Source organism: Sinocyclocheilus grahami, unplaced genomic scaffold (genome assembly GCF_001515645.1).
Source record: "Sinocyclocheilus grahami isolate Dianchi unplaced genomic scaffold, SAMN03320097.WGS_v1.1 scaffold54.1, whole genome shotgun sequence".
Lineage (NCBI taxonomy): Eukaryota > Metazoa > Chordata > Actinopteri > Cypriniformes > Cyprinidae > Sinocyclocheilus > Sinocyclocheilus grahami.
The window spans coordinates 6,041,471-6,061,660 of record NW_015505233.1 but is presented as its reverse complement, the minus strand read 5'-3'; the positions used below and the strand labels follow the sequence as shown (position 1 = coordinate 6,061,660).

The 20,190-nt window shown below is 37.3% G+C and overlaps 2 protein-coding genes across 3 annotated transcripts in view; both read left to right on the top strand.

The window, feature by feature from the left end:
- Positions 1-1,901: 1,901 nt before the first annotated feature.
- On the top strand, positions 1,902-13,498 carry aftphb (aftiphilin b). 2 transcript variants are annotated; one of them, XM_016269839.1, is made up of 9 exons: positions 1,902-2,071; positions 5,848-7,276; positions 7,426-7,550; positions 7,900-8,020; positions 8,830-8,886; positions 9,014-9,103; positions 9,268-9,298; positions 12,137-12,260; positions 12,412-13,498. In XM_016269839.1, the coding sequence occupies exons 2-9, from the start codon at positions 5,888-5,890 to the stop codon at positions 12,542-12,544; spliced, it is 2,070 nt and encodes a 689-aa protein (XP_016125325.1). In that variant the 5' UTR covers positions 1,902-2,071; positions 5,848-5,887; the 3' UTR covers positions 12,545-13,498. The 2 variants fall into 2 exon arrangements, with proteins under 2 accessions (XP_016125325.1, XP_016125324.1); XM_016269838.1 differs by having other exon boundaries at positions 7,426-7,577.
- Positions 13,499-13,862: 364 nt separating this feature from the next.
- The window catches only part of LOC107583566 (ABC transporter G family member 23-like), a 23,746-nt gene continuing 17,418 nt past the window's right edge, over positions 13,863-20,190 (top strand). The window contains exons 1-4 of the mRNA XM_016269837.1: positions 13,863-14,083; positions 16,827-16,966; positions 18,209-18,368; positions 18,490-18,644. Of these exons, the coding sequence (XP_016125323.1) occupies positions 14,027-14,083; positions 16,827-16,966; positions 18,209-18,368; positions 18,490-18,644 (512 nt within the window). The 5' untranslated portion in view covers positions 13,863-14,026. The remainder of the gene's footprint in view (positions 14,084-16,826; positions 16,967-18,208; positions 18,369-18,489; positions 18,645-20,190) is intronic.

Below are 20,190 nucleotides of genomic sequence, written 5' to 3'. Positions count from 1 at the left end.
TGCCACCAGAACATAATTAAAAATAAAACAATCAAGATTAAACAAAAAAATAACAAAATGCTTAGGAATTACAACCATTTTTATACACAGACCCCCCTCCCCTCCTCCTTCCCTTGGGGCTCAAATGTAATTGGACAAATAAATATAATCATAAAATGTTCATTTTTAATATTTTGTTATTTAGTTTCTTGAAGTGCCCTTCTGCATCATCATCACTTGCCCACACGGAGGTGACATCATCATGCAAAGAATCTGCGCAAAGGATCATGGGAGCCTGAAGAGTCCATCAGTTGTACCCTTCGAAATCCTTCATTCCGAAGGGCCCTTTGAAGTAGCCAGTTTTGAGCACTTCGGTTTGGAACGATCCTTCAATATGGCAGCCATGATTGTTTTCACTCCGAATTGCCCTTCGGAGGGCGATATATCCCGTTTGGAACACACCGAGTATATCACTATACACTTCAGATTCACCTGGCTGCTTCTGTCTTCTGTCACATCATCAATAAACACCAGTAACCCAGTGCCACTGGAAGCCATGCATGCTAATGCCATCACACTGCTCCACCATGTTTCACAGATGATGTTGTATGCTTTGGATCATGAGCTGTTTCAAGCCTTTTCTATACTTTTTCTTCCCGTCATTCTTTTACAGGTTGATATTCATTTCAGCCGTCCAAAGAATGCTTTTCTAGAAGTGGTCTGTTTTTTTTTTTGGCAAAGTCTAATCTGGCCTTGTTTGCACCTTGTGGTGAACCCTCTGTATTTGCTCTCGTGAAGTCTTCTCTTGATTGTAGACTTTGACAGTAACACACCTGCCTCCTGGAGAGTGTTCTTCACTTGGCTGGATGTTGTGAAAGGGTTTTAATTTACCAGGGACAGGATTCTCCAATCATCCACCACTGTTGTTCTCCGTGGACGTCCGGGCCTTTTTATGTTGCTGAGCTCACTAGTGCGTTCTTTTTTCTCAGAATGAACCAAACTGTTGATTTGGCCACTCCTAGTGTTCCTGCTATTCTCTAATAGATTTGTTCAAAGCAACAGCTTCCAAATTCAAATGGCATACTTATTACAATCAACTCCAGACCTTTTACCTGCTTAATTGATGTAGAAATAACGAATGAATAGCCCACACCTGTCCATGAAAGAGCTTTTGAATCAATTGTCCAATTACTTATGGTCCCTTAAAAAAGGGGGGAGGTACATATTATAGAGCTGTAATTCCTTAAGCTATACTCCAATTTTGATGAGAATACCCTCAAATTAAAGCATGTGCACTTTAAGCCCATATTCATTATATAACTGTAACTTGAATATGTTTTGGTCAACAGCTAAAATAATAAAAAGTGTCCCTGCATGTGTCCAAATATATATGGACCTGACTGTATATTAGACAGAGATCTGCCATCATTAACACAGGGTTTACAATTTTGAGCAATATAACTTTTTTTAAACATTGATGTTACCGGGTTATAGGCTACACAAAATGAAGGACACTGAATATCATGTTTTTGGTGATTAAAATGAGTTAAAAAGTGATTTTACTACAATAAGCTGTATTTTTGACACATGCATTAATGCACATGCATTAACTAGCCTAGTTAATTATCGTGCTAAATTCATAATAATACATTTTTAAAACATACTTTTAAGTTTTTTTAATGCGACACAAAAGTGCAGCGTATTTAGGGGATGTCTTTTGTACTCTTTGAGCTCTGAGTCCAGCTATCAGCTATGATTTACATCTACGATTCTGTATAACTCTATGATAAAGTTTTTTTTTTTTTTTTTTTAAATCCATACGTTCACTGTTGTCTCATGTCTTGTTGCCCCTGCTCCGTACCGACAGGGGTCGGTAGATCACTCCTTGATCTGGGAGAGTGATAATAAAGGTCTGGCTCTCCGGTTGCATAATTGTTGGACACGGAACTCCTGATGAACGTAGAAACTGGCAGCGAGAGCCGGTTTGACTTTACCTTGAAAAGACGAGACGAGACGAGACGAGACGGTGCTTGTCCTCTCGCTGAACAGGTTCAGTGGCCGTCATGATCATCCCCATAGCGGATAGGTGAAGGTAAGAATAATGTGCTGCATGCGCTGTTGTCAAACCAAGAGCGTCTCTTAAACAATTCTGTGAAAACGTCGATGGTATAACTAACTTTATTATTACTCTTATAGCTTAGTCTTGATAAATGTTATTCTGAGGGATTGGGTGGATTAGAAACCACACCGGCTGATGACAGTCTCGTGTCATAATGTCAGAAGATATGTGACAGCTCGCCAAAACACTTCCTCTAGTTGAAGTGCACGTTAAAGGAATATTTTATCTAAAAATGAAAGCTGTCATATTTTTTCACACTCATATTGTTTTAAACCTGTATGACTTTCATGGAAAAGATGAATGTCAAGACAGGATGTCAGTCGCAGTCACCATTTACTGTCATAGAATGGAGAAGAGATGCAATGACTGTCTTTTTTTTTTTTTCGTTTATTGCAATTTTTGCCAATCCTATTAACAGCTTCTTTTGTGTTGCACAGAAGAAAAAACACTCTTTATAAATCTGTATTTACCATATATGTTTATTTCTCTGTATTTAGAAATGTCACAGGAGGTCAAAAGACACCTGATTTGCATTATTGTGGTATCTAGATGTCAGCTGTCTGCCCTGTAGCATTACCCAGGAGTCTTGTCATTGGCAGTATATTTATAAAGAGTAATTTATGCATTGCCTAATTTGTCTTCTCCTCATACATATTTCAGTTAAAGCACTTCTTGAGTTACTCCCGTATGGAGAATTGCGTGCATTTAATGTTGTTGCAACAGTTTCAGAAGAGGGCCCTTTCTTATTCCAGCAAGACAGTGCCCCTGTCCACAAAGTGAAATCCATAAAGAAATTATTGTCTTGTGTGGAAGAACTTACCTTCAGGCTCGAATTGACTACACAAGTTGACAAGTCAGCAAGTTTACAGGTTTCACAGATAGTGTATAATCGTAGTGTATGATGGAATTAAGTCCAGTTTGAGGATTTCAGACATGTTTGATATTTTGAGCGGATTTTTGAATACATATTGTAGTGAATGTCATGCATCTAGCAACAATGTACATATTTCTATGTGAGTTTGTTGTGTTCTGAATGATTTGATAAGTCTGTTACTGTGTGTTTGTTTAGTGTTTGATGCCCAGATTTTCTCTGTTACCATTTAAGTCAGTGTATAATACTTGGTGTTTTAAAATTTGTTCATAATTGAAAAGTCATGTAGTGTATTCCAGCCTTTACTGATGCTCTTAGAATTAAGGTTTGTTTTCACTGGAATTACTGGAATAAAAAAAAAATACAAATAACTTAATAAAGTAGGATTCCTATAGTCATGGACAACCTTGATTTCCAGGCCTGGAATAGTCATGGGAATGAATGAATTCTTAACCATTATTGAAATAGTCATAGTGAATGTAATTGTTTACTATTTATGCAAGAAAGTATTTCTTGGGAGTGTGTTACCTATAAAAGTGTTCTAAAAAATCCTTGAATGACTGAAAAAGTCCTGGAAATTCATTGGTCAAAATAAGGGTTTGGGACCCTGTAATCGGTTCATACTTGACTTTGTGACTTTTTAACATCCTTATTTTTAGCATAAACATTTAAATGTTTCTGTTACAAACAAGCATAGACTGGTTAATCTCAGGTATGACCACTTCAGCAGTCTTTCATGAGGGTGAAAAAAACCCCCTCTAACCTGGTTTTGTGAATTGTGCTGGACAATAACATTCAAATTGTTTTCAATTGAAAGTTCTTTTTAATGTTGAATTAGGCTAAATCTTGGTTCTTAATGATTGGAGTTTTTGTCCCTCAGTGTTTGGTCTCTGGCTCTGAGTCTGTGCTGTTTGTCTGAGAGCACAAAGGAAGTGGATTGGGTTTCCTCATCAGTTTACACTCCCTTCAAAGAGGACATCTCAATGTTTACACAGTGTGCATGTGTATATAAGCGTGTCTGTTTGCATGAGGCAAACTAAATACTCTAGTATGTGGGCTAGTAAGCAAAATATTTCAAATCATAAATGCCAGAATCAGTGTATTGTGTGCTTGTGTAACTGACTGAAATTTGTAAACTGTGGTTTTCCAGAATCAAAGAGCATCTGTGCAATTTACTTTTAGGTATGAGTGAACAGAAAAACATGACATCTCACACACACACACACACACACACACACAAAACAGTATATTCTACTGTTCAAAAGTTTGGGGTCAGTAAGATTTATTAGTTATTTATTTGTTTGTTTGTTTATTGGAAAATAAATTTAAGCTTTCATTCAGCAAGGATAAATTAAATTAAATTAAATTGGCAAAGACATGTATAATGTTACAAAATATTTATATTTCAGACAATTGTATCTGTTCATCAAAGAGTCCTGAAAAAATGTATCAAGGTTTTCACAAACTATTAAGCAGAACAAGTGTTTTCAAAATTGATAATAGGAAATGTGTATTGAGCAACAAATCAGCATATTAGAATGATTTCTGAAGGATCATGTGACACTGAAGACTGGAGAAATGACTGCTGAAAATTCAGCTTTGTCAACACAGAAATAAATTGCATTTTAAAATATATTAAAATAGAAAATAATTATTTTTTAATTGTTGTAATATTTCTGTTTTACTGTAAATAAATGAATTCTCGGTGAGCATAAGAGACTTACAGACCTCAAATGTTTGAATGGTAGTGTAAAGTATGTAAGGTACTGTGTGACCTAATAAAGTTTTTACATAATTCATCATGCCTCATCCATGGGATGCCGACTTTAAAAGTTTTTGCTCACTGGCCTTTCTCGCTGGAAATGTAAAACAGGACAAAGGAGTTGCCAGCTGACCTCTCAACACATGAATTGTTTGAAACACTGATCATGTTTGTCATAGAGTTTTTCAGGGCTCACTCAAATGTAATCGAGGGCATTGCATTGATACTGATAAATCATTAATATCAATGCTTTGTCTCTGTGAGGTTAATGTTTTACAAGTGTTATTTTGAGTTCTAGAATTATTATCCAGCTGTCACCTGTTTTGTTTACACTAAGTGTAGATTAGCTAGCCGTGTAAACTAGTGCCGATTTTTGCAATTTGACAAACTTGCAACTTGCTTTTACTTTTACAATGGTGACCGTGTCAGAAACTTTCAGAAACAAGGAAACACGAGCCTACTTGAAAGTACTGAAAAGTGAATTTGCATATGACCACTATTATTACATTTCCTCATTGCACCACCATTGCACTCTACACCAGGGTAATGAGTCTGCAGACAAACGGTTAAATATTAGTAGCTGTTGCTACTTTAGCCATCATGCAGACAAACGGTTAAATATTAGTAGCTGTTGCTACTTTAGCCATCATGAGACCTGTCAGATCCTTTGAGCTTGGAGGACCTGTCAATACTGTAATTGCAAGTCATCTTACTGCTCATGCACAAGCTAAAAAGTGTTGTTACTCTTTGCAGCTTTCTTTAAACCATGCCCTAGATTTAGCCCATGAAAGAGGGGTCACATCTAAAGTGCTGGTAAATAATGAATGGGCTGCTCTCTGATCTAGCAGTGCTGACTACTTTAGCCTGAAGCCTGTCACTCTTTTTTTTTAACTTTTGTGTTATTCCTGCTTTTAGCCATAAACTATACTACAAGACCTAACTGCCAAGCAGTGCACTATTATATGTATTAAATATGTAGTAAAGAAAAGTGATGTAAAGAAACGTGATGCCAATTGAAGAGAGTTGATAGTTAAAGTAATTTTAATTTGAAATTCATGTCTCAACATCAAGCTTTGTGTATTTATCCTTTGGTCCTTTCTATTTTTGATTCTCTAGGGTTGTGTGTGCATGTGGCCACAGGTGGCGCAAGAGGACCATGGAGCCCGATGTCATCCATCTGTACTCTTCCTCTCCGCCTCCACTGGATGAAGCTGGAGAGGAAGAAGAGGAGGATGAGTTTGGTGAGTTCGGGGGTTTCGATGGTGGAGGGGTGTCGTCCAGTTTCAGCTTCTCAGAGCTCGACACGCCCACAACATTCAACCAGTCAAACGCACTGGAGGACTCCCCACCTGACCTGTACATCAAATCCGTGCAGAATGTCACTGTATCGGGGAGTGGCTGGGATAATGATAAAAAAATGGTAGGAGAAACAATCCGCAGTGTCGAGAAAACCGAGAAGGAATCGTCTGACTTTCTCACAGATGGCGTGACGTCCTCTGACCTACAGATGGAGGTCTCTGTCGAATATGGTCAGAACTCTCCCTCGATAATTCCCGATGTCCAAAACAGCAGCACGGGTGATGGACACAGCCTCAGTAATGGCTACAGTGAGTCTTGTGCAAATTTTGAGCAGGACATTGCTCTTTCCACCTGCTTACAAAGCACAGACACTGAGGAACACTCTGGACTAGACGTCAACGTAGCAGATGTGTTAGACAGAAAGCAGTTGATTAACCAAATGGACAACCTGCCAGACTCGAACAATCAGCCATTGCATAAAGAAGAATCTGAACCTGGAGAGATGGAAACGAGACTGGAGTTATCTGGTGAATCCCAGTCATTTACTTCCAGTAGAGATGCACAGGAGGCTGAAGGTGAGCAGGATCAAATGGAGAACTTTGTTGTTTGTGGTGACGCAGACTGTCTAGACAGGTCGGCGGACTCTGTTGACATAGCCGAAACAGAGACGGACCCCTCAGTGGATGTGGATCTAATCTCTGACACACAGCTGAGCGGAGACACAAGGGAAATTCATGGATCATCTGTAAAGGCAGAGGTGGAAGTAAATCAGGAGGTTGAGACAAACATAGACCCCACAGCTGATGAGGATTTTGGAGATTTCAGAGATGCAACACAGGGTTTTGCAGACTTCAGCCGAACTGAATCTATAACCCAGGACGGATTTCCTGAATTTGTCACAGCGATGTCCAGGTGCTCCACGGATGATGAGTTTGGTGACACGGACACCCTGAAGGACTTCAAGGCGGATAATGAGCTAGCTGAGGAAACCGCGGACGATGAAGTAGTTTTTTGTTCTGAGTTGCCTCCAAGTGACAGTTTTGCCGACTTTAGTTCAGCTCCGTTTGGAGGTGTGGTGGTGGGAGAGGAGGACAACTGGGCTGCATTTGGACCACCTGAAGTCACTGAAGAGGGTCAGGGTTCATGGGCCACATTTGGGGATGAACAGAGTACTTACCTGGGTAAAGAAGAACAAGATGTTGAGACTTCAGTAGCACCCTCTAGTGACGACCTCCAGAGTAGCACTGTGAGTTGTTAGATGTTAATCACAGTGACATACATTTGTTAAAATGAATTGCAGTCCATTAATGAATTTTTGTCTAACTAAAATCAAACATTTGAAAAGTATGTAAGAAGTTTAGATGAACTGCAACCTTTGTTTTGTGTCTTTCTAAGGCTGATTTCAGCTGCAAAACACAGCATCTCTTCAGAACTGCCTTCCCTTCAGACAGGGTCAGCAGGGTCACTGAGGTCTTGCCCCTCCACAAATTCCTACAGGCTCAGGATCCTCAGGAGGAAAGGGATCCAAGCAGCTCTTTTGCACAGGAGTAAGAGTCTCATCTTGGCTACAAGCCTCTCGACAATTAAGATTCACAGGCTTAATTTGCTTTTAATTGCAGTTGTAGTTCAATTCAATTGACTTTATATCTCACAATTGTGACTTTGTTGTAATTGCAACTTCACATCTCACAGTGTGGCTTTCTTTCTTAATTTAAACTTTATTTCACAATTACCTGCTATATTTTTTAACCTGAGGCAACTTCCATGAATAAGCTAATGTTTAAATATATCCTTTGTGTTTAGTTTGCCTATAGTTTCATAGAAAGAACTCAGGGTTATGAAGGTCTTGGTTCTCTATTATTTGTGCAGGAATGCATTGGCCATGTGGTGCCACCTTCAGGACATCCACGGCACTCATGGCCTTAAGTACAAGTGGGCTGGTTCCCATAGCAACAGAATACTTCTGGATTGCCTAGGAATCAGGAATATTGTAAGTTCTTTATAGTACATACCACACAGACATGTGGTATTGTTAAGCCTGGAATACACTACACGATTTCCCCCCCGATTTCCAACCGAAATACATTCTGAAGAAGTCGACGTTAGTTGCTGAAAGTCAAAGCCAGTCTGCAGGTTTGAGTTGACGGATTCCATAGAAAATCGCATTGTGTATGATGGTCACAGATTTTTTTTGCTTCAGACTTTAAATACATCCTGTCGCAGGATATTAAACATGATTAATATTTTCAGCTGATTTTAGAACACTTATTGTTTTCAATTGTCAATAGTCTCCTAGCAACAAGGCCCACGTTTCTGCGTGAGTTTGTTGTGATCCGATTGACTTCAAAGTCTGCTAGTGTATCATCCTCAGTCGTGTAGTGTATGATGGCCAGTTTTCCTCTCTTACTATTTACAAAGTTGGTAAGTGTATGATGCCTAGTGTTTTAAAAATCGGTTCAGATCTTAAAAGTCGTGTAGTGTATTCCAGCTTTTAATTCCAGCTTGTTCTTCTCTAATGTGAAGTATATTGCTAGTTAGTGTACACTAGTAAACAGACAGTCACAGAATTTAGAGTTGTAACTTCAAAGTCTGCTAGTGTATCATCCTCAGTCGTGTAGTGTATGATGGCCAGTTTTCCTCTCTTACTATTTACAAAGTTGGTAAGTGTATGATGCCTAGTGTTTTAAAAATCGGTTCAGATCTTAAAAGTCGTGTAGTGTATTCCAGCTTTTAATTCCAGTTGTAGTTTTTAACTATTACTTTTTTTTTATTTTCACAATCTTCTTATTCCTCTCGTAGTTGTTCACTGGAGATAAGAAGCAGCCAGTGATCGTGCCTATGTTTGCTGCTGGACTGGTGAGTAAAGTCCTAAACCCCCCAAAAAACATACACTTCCATTTATAGCAGGACTCTTTTTTTAAACAATAATATATATATTTTATTATGTTTTTTTTTTCACCAAACATCTGTCCCTTCTTCTTAGGGAATGCTGGAACCCACCAAAGAGTCTCAAAAATGTCCAGCACTTTCCATTTCTGCTCCTGTGGAGAGTGGAAATATTCTATGCACTCAGGTGAAAAGTGCTGAAATGCACATAGATATATGGATACAGATATATTAGTGATCTAATCTTCAGTCTTTACATTTTCTGTATTTTTTCATATTCTCTTACTCTTTATTTTGATTGAAATAATACCGTACTTTGAATGCTTGCTAACTCCATGTGTTGTCCTGCAGGTGGCGCCCTCTTTGGTCATTAGTGTTGACGGTATGTCTTTTCGCCGTGCCTCCTTCTCTAGAGTTCAAGAAAAAGCCACTGGTCACTCACGGCAGAAATCCTACTCCTGATGCTGCCTCGCTTACCCCTGTCTGAGCACTTCCTTCCTCTCTCACGACACACTTTTCTTCTCTCCATTTTTCAAACTTCCTGTTCCTTCACAATTCACACACCACTTAGCAAAGTTTCTTTCCTGGCACTTGTTTTATCAGAGTTGATTTAAAACAACACCAAACTAGCATTAGCAGAACAATTTGAGAAGTAGCCATCAAAATCTTGTTTATTATCCAAAGAATGGGAAACTTTTTCCCCCCAGTTTTTTGTCTTTCTTCTTGAAACACTATTTAGTCAGCAAAGATATAAATCCATTCATCTCAGTTTCCTTTTTAAATGTTCATTTATGTTTATATCTATATAAATATACCTTTTATCTATATACCTCTCTCCCCTCTTGTTCACTGTTAAAGTCCAGACTCATGCTGGCTACACAGAGGCTGACATATACTACCTCAGACTATAAGTATGCAGCTTCGACTGTGATTTATTACCTTGCCATTATATGCAAGACTTGAGATAATGAGAACTATACCCATTATCAAGTATGTTCTCAGTTGTGTTGTAAAAAAAATACAACCAAATCGGTCCCTGTGCACCAGCTTCTGTCTCAGGTTTGACTAAAAAAGAGATTGCAAATCTTTTTTGGAATAGCTGATCTTATTGCTGGTGCTTACTTGAAGCCATTGTACAGCTTGGCTGAAATTAAAAGGGAAACCACCAAATTTTACATATAGATGCTACAATACATTGAGATGCTATTTTAAAAATTGTGAAGGTTTAATTAGGTGGTCATTTCCGTAACAACAGTCTATGTAAATGTGTAATTCTGTTTTAATTCAGATAAAAGCAAAACAGTTTTTCCTTGCTGTCTCAAAACGCACTGTGACCAGCAGTGAAACATTTGTTAATGCACTTTTTTGACAAACTTACCTTGCATACTGTGATTTCCCACTTTTGCTTGATCTTAAGTGAATGTTCTGGGTTCAATTCAAGTTCAAACAAGAACATTTGCTTCATAATGTTGATTACCACAGAAAATAATTTTGATTTTTTTTGCTAAAAAAAAAAAGTTTACAGTTTGTTATGGCTGTATTTAAACATTGTGTATTTTAAGACTTTCTCCCAGTGCAATTGCCTTGATATTTTGCTTTTTTATTGAGGGATGAGTTAATTATTTTTAGTGATAATCAGAATTATGCCACAAATGCTGTCAATACTAAATGAAGAAATCCAGAATATTCCTTTAACCAAAATTATCTACCTTAATCTCTTTTTCTGGATAGTATTTTTCTTTCCAGTTTTGTTGCACCAAATTGTTATTAAACATGTCAATAAATATATTATACTACAGTATTCTGTTCATCACTTGCTTTTCTATCTTTTCTTATTCTCTTTATTTTTTCTTGCCCTGTCACTCCACTCTTAAAAATAAAGGTGCTTCAAAAGGTTCTTCAAGCGATGCCATAGAAGAACCATTTTTGGTTCCACAAAGAACCATTCAGTCAAAGGTTCTTTAAAGAACCATCTCTTTCTTACCTTTTTATAATCTGAAGAACCTTCTTTCACCACAAAGAACCATTTGTAAATCAGAAAGGTTCTTCAGATGTTAAAGGTTCTTCTATGGCATCGTAAAGCACCTTTATTTTTAAGAGTGTAATACAAATTCCCTGGTGCTGATCTGCCTTTTCTCTACATGTTTCTTATACACTAGCTTGTACACTAGCATTCAAAAGTTTGGGGTCAGTAAGTTTTATTATTATTATTATTATTTAAAGAAAATGCACACAATTAAAAGTAACTGTTTCTATTTTAAAATATTTTAAAATGTAATTTATTTCTGTGGCAAAGCTGAATTTTCAGCAGCCATTACTCCAGTCTTCAGTGTCACATTATCCTTCAGAAATCATTCTATTATGCTGATTTGTTGTTCAACCATCCTTTCCTAACAGCTCCACATTTTTGTGGAAACCATGATAATTGTTTTTTCAGGATACTTTGATAAATAGAAAGTTCAATGGCCTTTATTTAAAATAGAAATCCTTTGTAACGATGTATACGTCTTTACTGTCTCTTTTGATCAATTTAATGCATCCTTGCTGAATAAAAGTATTAATTTAAAAAAACTTACTGAAGCTTTGAATGGTAGTGTATTTAATACTGTTAATATATTGTGGGTATGTTTAACTACTAACAACATACTAACCCTCCATGTCCTGCTATCATTGCTGCGGATCTCATGTGAAGCACAAGATGGGGGAATATCGGAGCTAAATTTTGACTATTTTGGCCCTGTGGATGAATGTAGCTCAGATAGTGAAACTGACACCCCACTACCAGGTTAGAACAGAAAGGGTTTGTCTCAGAGAAGTGAGTGGTTTGTTTTGAAACCTTTGTTTCTTCCTTTTCCCTTGTGTCTGTGATTTCAAAATCAGTCTTTAGAGAAGCTTGTCATCTTTAGCATTTGTTCGTAGTCTAGTGTTCTGTCCCTGGTTTCCTCTCTGTGGACTTACTTACAGTATCTTCCTCTGTGAGTATCTCTTTTTTTTTCTTCATTCTGGAAAATTATCTTAAAGTTTTACTAGGCAAGTGAGAGTCTTGCATGACCTTTATACTTCATTTAAGGTTTTTCTACAGTGTTTCTGAGATCCTGTTTACATAGTTTCACTGTCTTTACTGTCATCATGATGAACTGTAAGTTTTAAGCATGACAAAGAAATGAAAACAATGTGTCTGCATATTTGTGTCTCTTCATTTTTATTTCGGTTTATTTAGGTGTTGATCCAGAGATATATGAACTGACTACAGCTAAAATGGAGAACAACGCCACTGGTCGCTACATTGCAGATGCATTTACAAAACTCATGGAGTCTATGGAGAAAACCAGAACAACAGCCAGGTTAGACATGTGCACACACTTTTAACATGCGTTAACATGTTGAGCACAACTACATGGCTACTTTACAGCTAGGGAGGTTTAGAAAGGTTAAAATAGGGTGCGACTCTGCTGTAATTACTGAGAAAATACTTATTCTTTCTGTGTTTGACAGGAAGCCAGAAAAAGATGAAAAGATGAGCAAAGAAGCAGCAAAGGTCATCTCTCTTCTCCCTGACTTATCCTTCATGCAGGCCAGGGTTCTAATGTTCCCCTCCATCCTAACTCCAGCAGCCAATCACATATAACCGAACACAGCATCAGCCAATCACCTTACAGCCTCATCATTCACTGGTTTTATAGACCGCTCCAAAAACAATTCAAGTCACCGTTTCTTCCATATTTAATATAACAATTTAATCTTTTAAAAGCTGCCTACTGCCTATTTCTTCACTTCCTCAGTTGTTAAATGTTTTTAACTGGATTAAATCATCCAGCTATGTGAGAAAACGTCCCTGATGATTTTTCTTTAGCAGTAAAAATACTTTATCTGGTATACACACAGTATTTAGAACAGTACCTATTATCTGATACATGACTTATTTTTTATGGTTTTATTTTTGAGTGCTGTTTGTGAAAATTTTAGTTCTTTTAAATGACACTTCTCGCTCAATGAGGTGAAATGCAGAATTGCACATTTTACTACTTGAAACCAGAGTCTGTAAATAAAAACTGACCCCTGGTTGCTATATAAATATATATGTTTTAGGATGTTACTATTGTTTTAAATGTCATTCAGTTCAGTGCTTCCTTTTACTGATTTGTAACTACCAGTTTTTTGGCTGTTGTTCACCTTTATCTTCTAACCATCCTTTTCTTTTTACTTCCAATAGTTGTTTTATTTATTTGTTTTACCACAACTGACAAGCACACAAGTAAAGACTATATTATAATGCAGCTTTGATAAGGGAGATTTTAATAAGGGAGCTGCATCTTTTTGCATGCCTGCTTTTTTACTTGTTTGTTGTTGTTTGTTTTATTAATGTCTTGTCACTGTATTATTTTAAGGTGAAGCTTTTGCACAATCTGATATACTATGAATGTGACAGCAGTGCTATGAAGTCTTCAAGAAAGGATAGTTTGTAGCTACTGGTCCTGTTGGAAAAAATGTATAAAGGAAGTTGTGTCTTTGTCTTATGTTTTACATTGTATTTTAAAGTTTAACAATAATAAAAAGGCACAGAAATTAGTATTATTTCTTTTGGATGGTTTTCAGCATTTAAGATCTCACATACTGTGTGTGTCTTCTGTTTGTGTCTGAAACGTCTAGCTTCTCTGGTGATTTGTCTATCAGGAGGGAGCTGCTGTTTATCTTTGTTTTCTGTTCTTTTCTCCTGTTTGTTCACATTAGTGCTACTAGCTATATCAGTTTAATCTTTAAATATGTGTGACTTTTCTTTCCCCCTCTCTCCCATACGTGTTATGCGTATCTATATTTGATGCAAATAAACATGTTTCTACTCCAGAGAGGTTTTCTCTCCCAGAGGGAAACGACCAAAGATTGTTGCGCAGCTGCTAATCACAGTGGTCTGAATAAGAGACGCTCCACTGGTGAAAATACGCACAAGTGATCAGAATGCTATGTAATGCTGTTTAAATGTGGCCCTTGAGCGTTTATAACTTGCAGGTAAACTCTGATCTGGAGCAGAATGAGTTAAACGGCTCAGCTGCGCGCACTGAGCCGAGCGCCGCTCCTCTCCGGCAGCATCCCGATCGCCGGCACGGTAATCATGTCCGGTAATGGAACCGAGGAAGCGCCTGACGACAGCACGGAGATGGAGCAAAAAGTGAGTTCTTGTTTAATCTTCATTTTTATGTTTACATTTTATGTAACTGAGCCTGCATGAGTGGATACGACACGTGCCAATGTGTAAACGATGTAATGTACGATATGTTGTGATGCCGGTGTCTTTTTGAGACTTGAATCCTATGGAAATCAGTCATAAACTGATATTTGACAGGCGTTCGTGCATGTTTGTTACGTTTATATAGATGCGGAGCATAGAAGACGGATTGGTCTACTGCTGCAGTGTCTCCCCATCACGCAGAAGCGGAATGTAACTAGAAATGACCGAGCGAATTGTTCTTTTGAGTCGGATCTTTTAATCGAATCGTCTGAACTAGTTTAAAAAGACGGCGAAATGAAAGCAGAAACGACAGCTTATCATTGCAGATAAGAAACACGGTTATAGCATTTTATGATAACGAATAAAAAGTTAACCTATTTCAACGAGGAGGTGTAAATCAATTTGAATACTGCTATATTTGAAATGCAAATTACATTAGGTTCAAATTGATATATTTTATGCGCTGAATCATGGCTGCAACAAATTCTGGTACACATGAAACTAAAGCAAACGCCCGTACAATTAAAAAGTGTTGTGCCTTTATATAGTAAATATATATATTATGACATTATTGGGGCTGTTAAGAACGTCTACATTTGCCACACGGTGACGTAATTGCGGCAGGACGTAAAATAATTTCTGAATCGGGTTTTGAGCCAGGTATTTAAACGGACTGTTCAAAAGAACCGATTCGCGAAAATGAATCAGACTCTCCATCATTGAGAAGAAGAGAACGATTTTAACAAACCGCTTGAATTAGGAAAACTCTTTGTTGTAATTGTGAGTTGTTAACACTCAGGGATTTCTGTCTTTAAGGTGTTTGTTGCTTGTGTCTGTAGAAATGCAGCATGCAGACATCGTTATTTTCCCCCTGTATTTCGATCATAGACTGTCCTTTGCTGTACCGCTTTTGCTATGATTGCTATGGCAATTTGAGCGACTTCTCAACTGCCCAATCACAGTCTGCTTCTGTATAGCGTCTCGGAATCGGATTGGTTAGTGAGGGAAGACAGACCGCTCAGGAGGCGGGGCTTGTCGGTAAACGTGTAGAAGAGACAAATAACACGCGCAGCTACTGTCAGCCTGTGGCCGGCGGTTATAAGCACTGCGCATCGCATCGCTGCACCTGTCATGAAATAACGCTGCGACAAAAAAAGAGTGTTTCACAACCGGACAGCTGGACTGTTCATTTAATCGACGTGATTTTCCGGCAAGGATTGTAAAGCTTGGTATAAAAACTATTTTTCTTTCTAAAGTTTGTATAGATAGGTTTTTAACCGTTTAAACAGCTGTTCAGGATGTATAGACGCTCATTTGAACTTGAATTATGAAACTTATTTCATCTTATTGTATATTGTGCTTTGAAAACTGTTGTATTTTATCTTTAAAATTGAATTTATTCGATAAATTATTATCAAAGAATTGATGGTTGCATGTAAATAGCCAAGTAGTTGGAAAGTTTGTCTGAAGGACCCAAACAGCTCGTGAAGCTCCTGTCAGGTGCAGTGACAGGGAGGCGCTTCCTCCGAAACAATGAAGAAATAGAAAACCAAACCAGTTCAGCTGCTCAAAATTGCTGTTGTAACGAAATTGTCAGCTGATTTCCACGTTGTCTCCATCCGACCGGTTCGTGTATAGACAGTTTTCTTTTCACATCAGGACCTTAAATCTCAGAGTGCGGTTTAAAGTATACACGCATAGGTTGATGACAAATAAAAATGTCCAAAATGTTCTCAGAAATGTAATCTTTTAGACTAAATACTAAATAAAAAGTTCTACTAATATTTTATTTATTGACCCTAAAATGTAAAGTATTAAGTACTAAGAAACTTAATTGAAAACTTTACTTAAATAAGTGCACATTTTGGTTTTGTCACACTGATGTTGATGTAGCTGACAAGATATTATATATATAATATAATATTATAAAATATTAAATAATATTTTAAATAAATAAATAATATATGATGCCAAACTACAGCCTTTTATTAAAAAGACTATTCTTATTTTGTATAGTCTCCAGATACCACAAAAACATTTTTGACAAAAATATTACAATGATTTTAATTTGGAAACTGGAAACATGTTCTTAATATCAGTATATTCAAGTAATTTTTAAATGCATTTCTTGATGTATTTTTGAATAATTTTATGATGATAATAAAACGCCAATTAGCATTGATTACCGATCAGATATGCCCAGATCTTCGTCACCAGCCTTCCTTTCTCCAGGACGGCCTTAACGCAAGAATTAGAGACCTTGATGGTGTTTTTTTTTTGTGTTTTGTGATGAAACACTTGGGATTAAGTGTGCAGAGATTGAGTGAGTGAGAGAAAGATATTCTGTGTAAAGAAAGAGAGATTACAGATTACAGTTCAGATGACCCAGTTTGCTCCATCGGTAATTGGTTACCGAATCTGAGCTGTTGCTAAGAAACCGATATAAGGATCACAAAAGAGGCATCATATTTTGTTTCATGTTAACAATGCAAGTCATGTAGTGTATGATGTTGCTATAGACAACACAACAAAGACATTTCCTTAGAAGACATTACATTAGCTACAAACAAATACTGCAGTTTCATTTTTGTTTCTTTTTTATTCTTTTTTTTGTTTTATTTATTTTTGTTCTACTTTGGTCAAAATATTTATTTTGAGCTGATTTCAGTTTCTTTATTTGTAGTGCTTGGAGAGCGGTACAATGAAGACTGACTTGGAGACTGGGAATTGCAGCACTGCAATCCACTGTCGAGATGTGTGTCGTTCATATGGGAAACTTAAAGTCCTCAACAATCTCAACCTGGCAGTGCCTCAGGGCCAAATGTGAGTCCACTATTTTGGCTTTCTAAATATGTTTTGAATATGTTACCTGGTTACACCAATCTTGAATGTTCACTTTAAGCAAGAAAACATGCCCAAATGCTGACCTGATGTTCATGTGACATGTCACGCACATGCATGCATATATCTTCCCCACCTCATCCCTTAGATGTTCTGCACAAGTAGCACAACAAACCTCTAAAATACTCTATACTGAGGCACTGAAGAATCTAACACCTGGCTTTTGACCAGTGAATGTGATGTTGTGATGCTACTGCAGTGCACAATTCACTGACTTTTACATCAACTTAGGTCTGACTATTTGTCCTCTTATCACCTTTTTGTGATCTGATAAGTCTTATCTTTTTTCTAAAATAATGTTTAGTTTCTGGATGTGCAGAAGTGGATCAGATTATGTTTGTGAGACTGCAGGTTTCCTGAAAGTCTGTTCAAAGCATTGTGACCAGCTTAACCCGACAGTAGTTGGAATAAGATTTTAGAGGAAAGAAATAGGGTTTGAGCCACTTTTAACTGCATAACTGCTCTCTTATTTTGATGATGAGTGTGTTGAAAAGCATTTAGTAACTCTTTTGCTGTTCTCAACTTGATTTCTGTGTCTTAGTTAACATTTCTCACTTCCTATTTCTAATTCCTCTCACAGACATCTAAATCCACCCACATGTCATTTGATAAATTTTTTTGTCTCCATTTTAGCTGCTTGTTTAGAACTTTACACGTTAAAAGGTTTGGGGTCTCTAACATGTTTTTGAAAGATGTCTCTTGTGCTTACAAAGGCTGCATTTATTTAATCAAAAATACAATAAAAACAGTAATACTATAAAACAACCATTTTCTATTTTAATATATTTAAAGTGTAATTTATTCCTGATGGCAAATCTTCAGTAGTCATTCCAGTCTTCCAGTACTCCAGAAATTATTTTAATATGCTGATTTGATGCTCAATAAATGTTTTTTTATCAATATCAATGAGCTTCTGAAAATGTCTGTGAAAGCCGTGATACTTTTTTCCAGGTTTTTTGAATAGTTAAAATGAACAGCATTTAGTTTGAATAGAAATATTTTTTAGAAATATTTTTATGTGTCTTTACTGTCACTTTTGATTAATTTGAATTTAAATATGAAAATTGAAATTCTGAATTTAAAAAGGATTTGAATTACTCATTGTACTCGATGGGCTTTGGAGAATTGACTGGATCTTTGATTATGTTTGTTTCCTGTTCTTAGTTATGGGCTGCTAGGGCCAAGTGGCTGTGGGAAGACTACGTTGTTGAAATGCATTGTGGGAACTCTAAAGATCTCACATGGTCATATCACAGTGCTGGGGAAACCACCTGCTTTCCCAGGACATGAAGTGCCAGGAAGGATGGTGGGATACATGCCACAGGTGAGAGATTATTAGAGACTGGTGTTTACCCACAAAGCCTAGTGTATAATTAATCTGATAAATGAATCCTCTTGAGTTTCATATATTTTCCTCTTTCTTTTTTCATTCTTTCTGCCTTCAGGATATAGCTCTGTACAATGAGTTCACTATCAGTAACACACTATGGTTTTACGGTCGAATTCATGGCCTTTCATCTAAAGAAACAGAAGCCAGGATGAATTTCCTCATTGACTTCCTAGACCTGCCACAGAAAAACAGCCTCGTGAGAAATCTCAGGTAGAATGACGTTTAATTTCATTCATGTTTGTTTGTTTGTTTTTTAAACAGTCATTGCAGTGTTTTTTTTCAAAGGTATAGTTTACCTAGAAATTAAAATTCTGTCATCATTTGTTCACCCTTACACCGTTCCAAACCATGTGAGTATTCCAGAGTGTTACAATAGCTATTTGTGAGAAACAGACAAATTAAATTTTTGTGTTTCACTGAAGAAAGGAAATCGTATTTTGGAGGTTTGGAACAAAAGGCATGAAACAAAATGAGGCTGAGTAAATGATGAGAGAATACTGAAAGAGACAGAGAGGAGGATAAAACAAAAGGAGGCATCATGTGTGACCCAGTTTTCTTTGTAGACTCTTCTGACTGCAGTGTTCTCATCAGAGCTTCCCTAATGACATCATGCATTCAAAACATTTGGGAAAACCTGTGTCCGTTTATCTGGCCGCTCTGCTCTGAAAGTTCTCACACTTCCTCTATAGGGGCCTTAGAGGTCAAATAGTCATGTGACTACAGTGGGTTTTATATGGACTGCTGAGGGAATCTAAAAGATCTGTTTAATGATTAATTGACAACGATCATTGACATGATTTGTTTGCAATCTGACATAGGTCATATTGGCAGATGAAGTGACAGATTCCCAAGTGCTATTTATGACTGTTGTGTGTGCACTGTTTGTAGGAAATAAGGTTTATTATTTTTATTAATATGATTATTATTATTATTTTGTAATGAAACAAAGTGCCTGTCTACACAGAGGAGATTGTCTTTCTCTAAGGCCAAGGAATGTGAATCATGAGACTTTTATTTCTGTGCAGAAAGGCATCTTGTGTCCTGCCGTCCTCTAGATGTAGTCTGTCTGGTTTTGTTTTTACAGTGACGAGCTGGCTCTAGGCAGGGCTCATCCATCTGAAAAGTAAGACAATGGCCCTGAAGGTCTTAAAGATTACACTAGTTTGTTAAGGTCAATTTCTCTTTGACAGGTTGGGTTAGTTAAGTTAGCTTAGGTTAGTGGATTTGTGGTAAGTCGTGAGATACCTTGTGATTCTCTAATGATCATTTGATTCATTTAAAGGGGTCATATGATGCAATTTAAAATTTTCCTTTCTCTTTGGAGTGTTACAAGCTCTTGGTGCATAAAGAAGATCTGTAAAGTTGCAAAGACTAAAGTCTCAAATCCAAAGAGATATTATTTATAAAAGTTAAGAGCCAGCCACACATACCTAAAACGGCTCGTTCTAACATGCCCCCACATATCTACATCACTATGTGGGAAGATTTGCATAATGCCGCCCAAATGTTCACGCAACGAAAGAAGGCGTAACTTTTATTCTAGCTGTAGTATTGTTGCCGCCGCCGCCGCCATGTTGTGGATATGCTGTGTGTTTCATTGTGAAAGCGAAACTACTTTGTTTGGCCTTCCAAAAGAGGACGATATCAGCTTTGTCATGCCTACTGATCCGTGCTGGTCGCTGAGGAAAAACATCAAATTCGCGCTGTCAATAGCCAGATCGGCTTTCACCGTGGACGAAGCGGAGTCCAGCCCAGG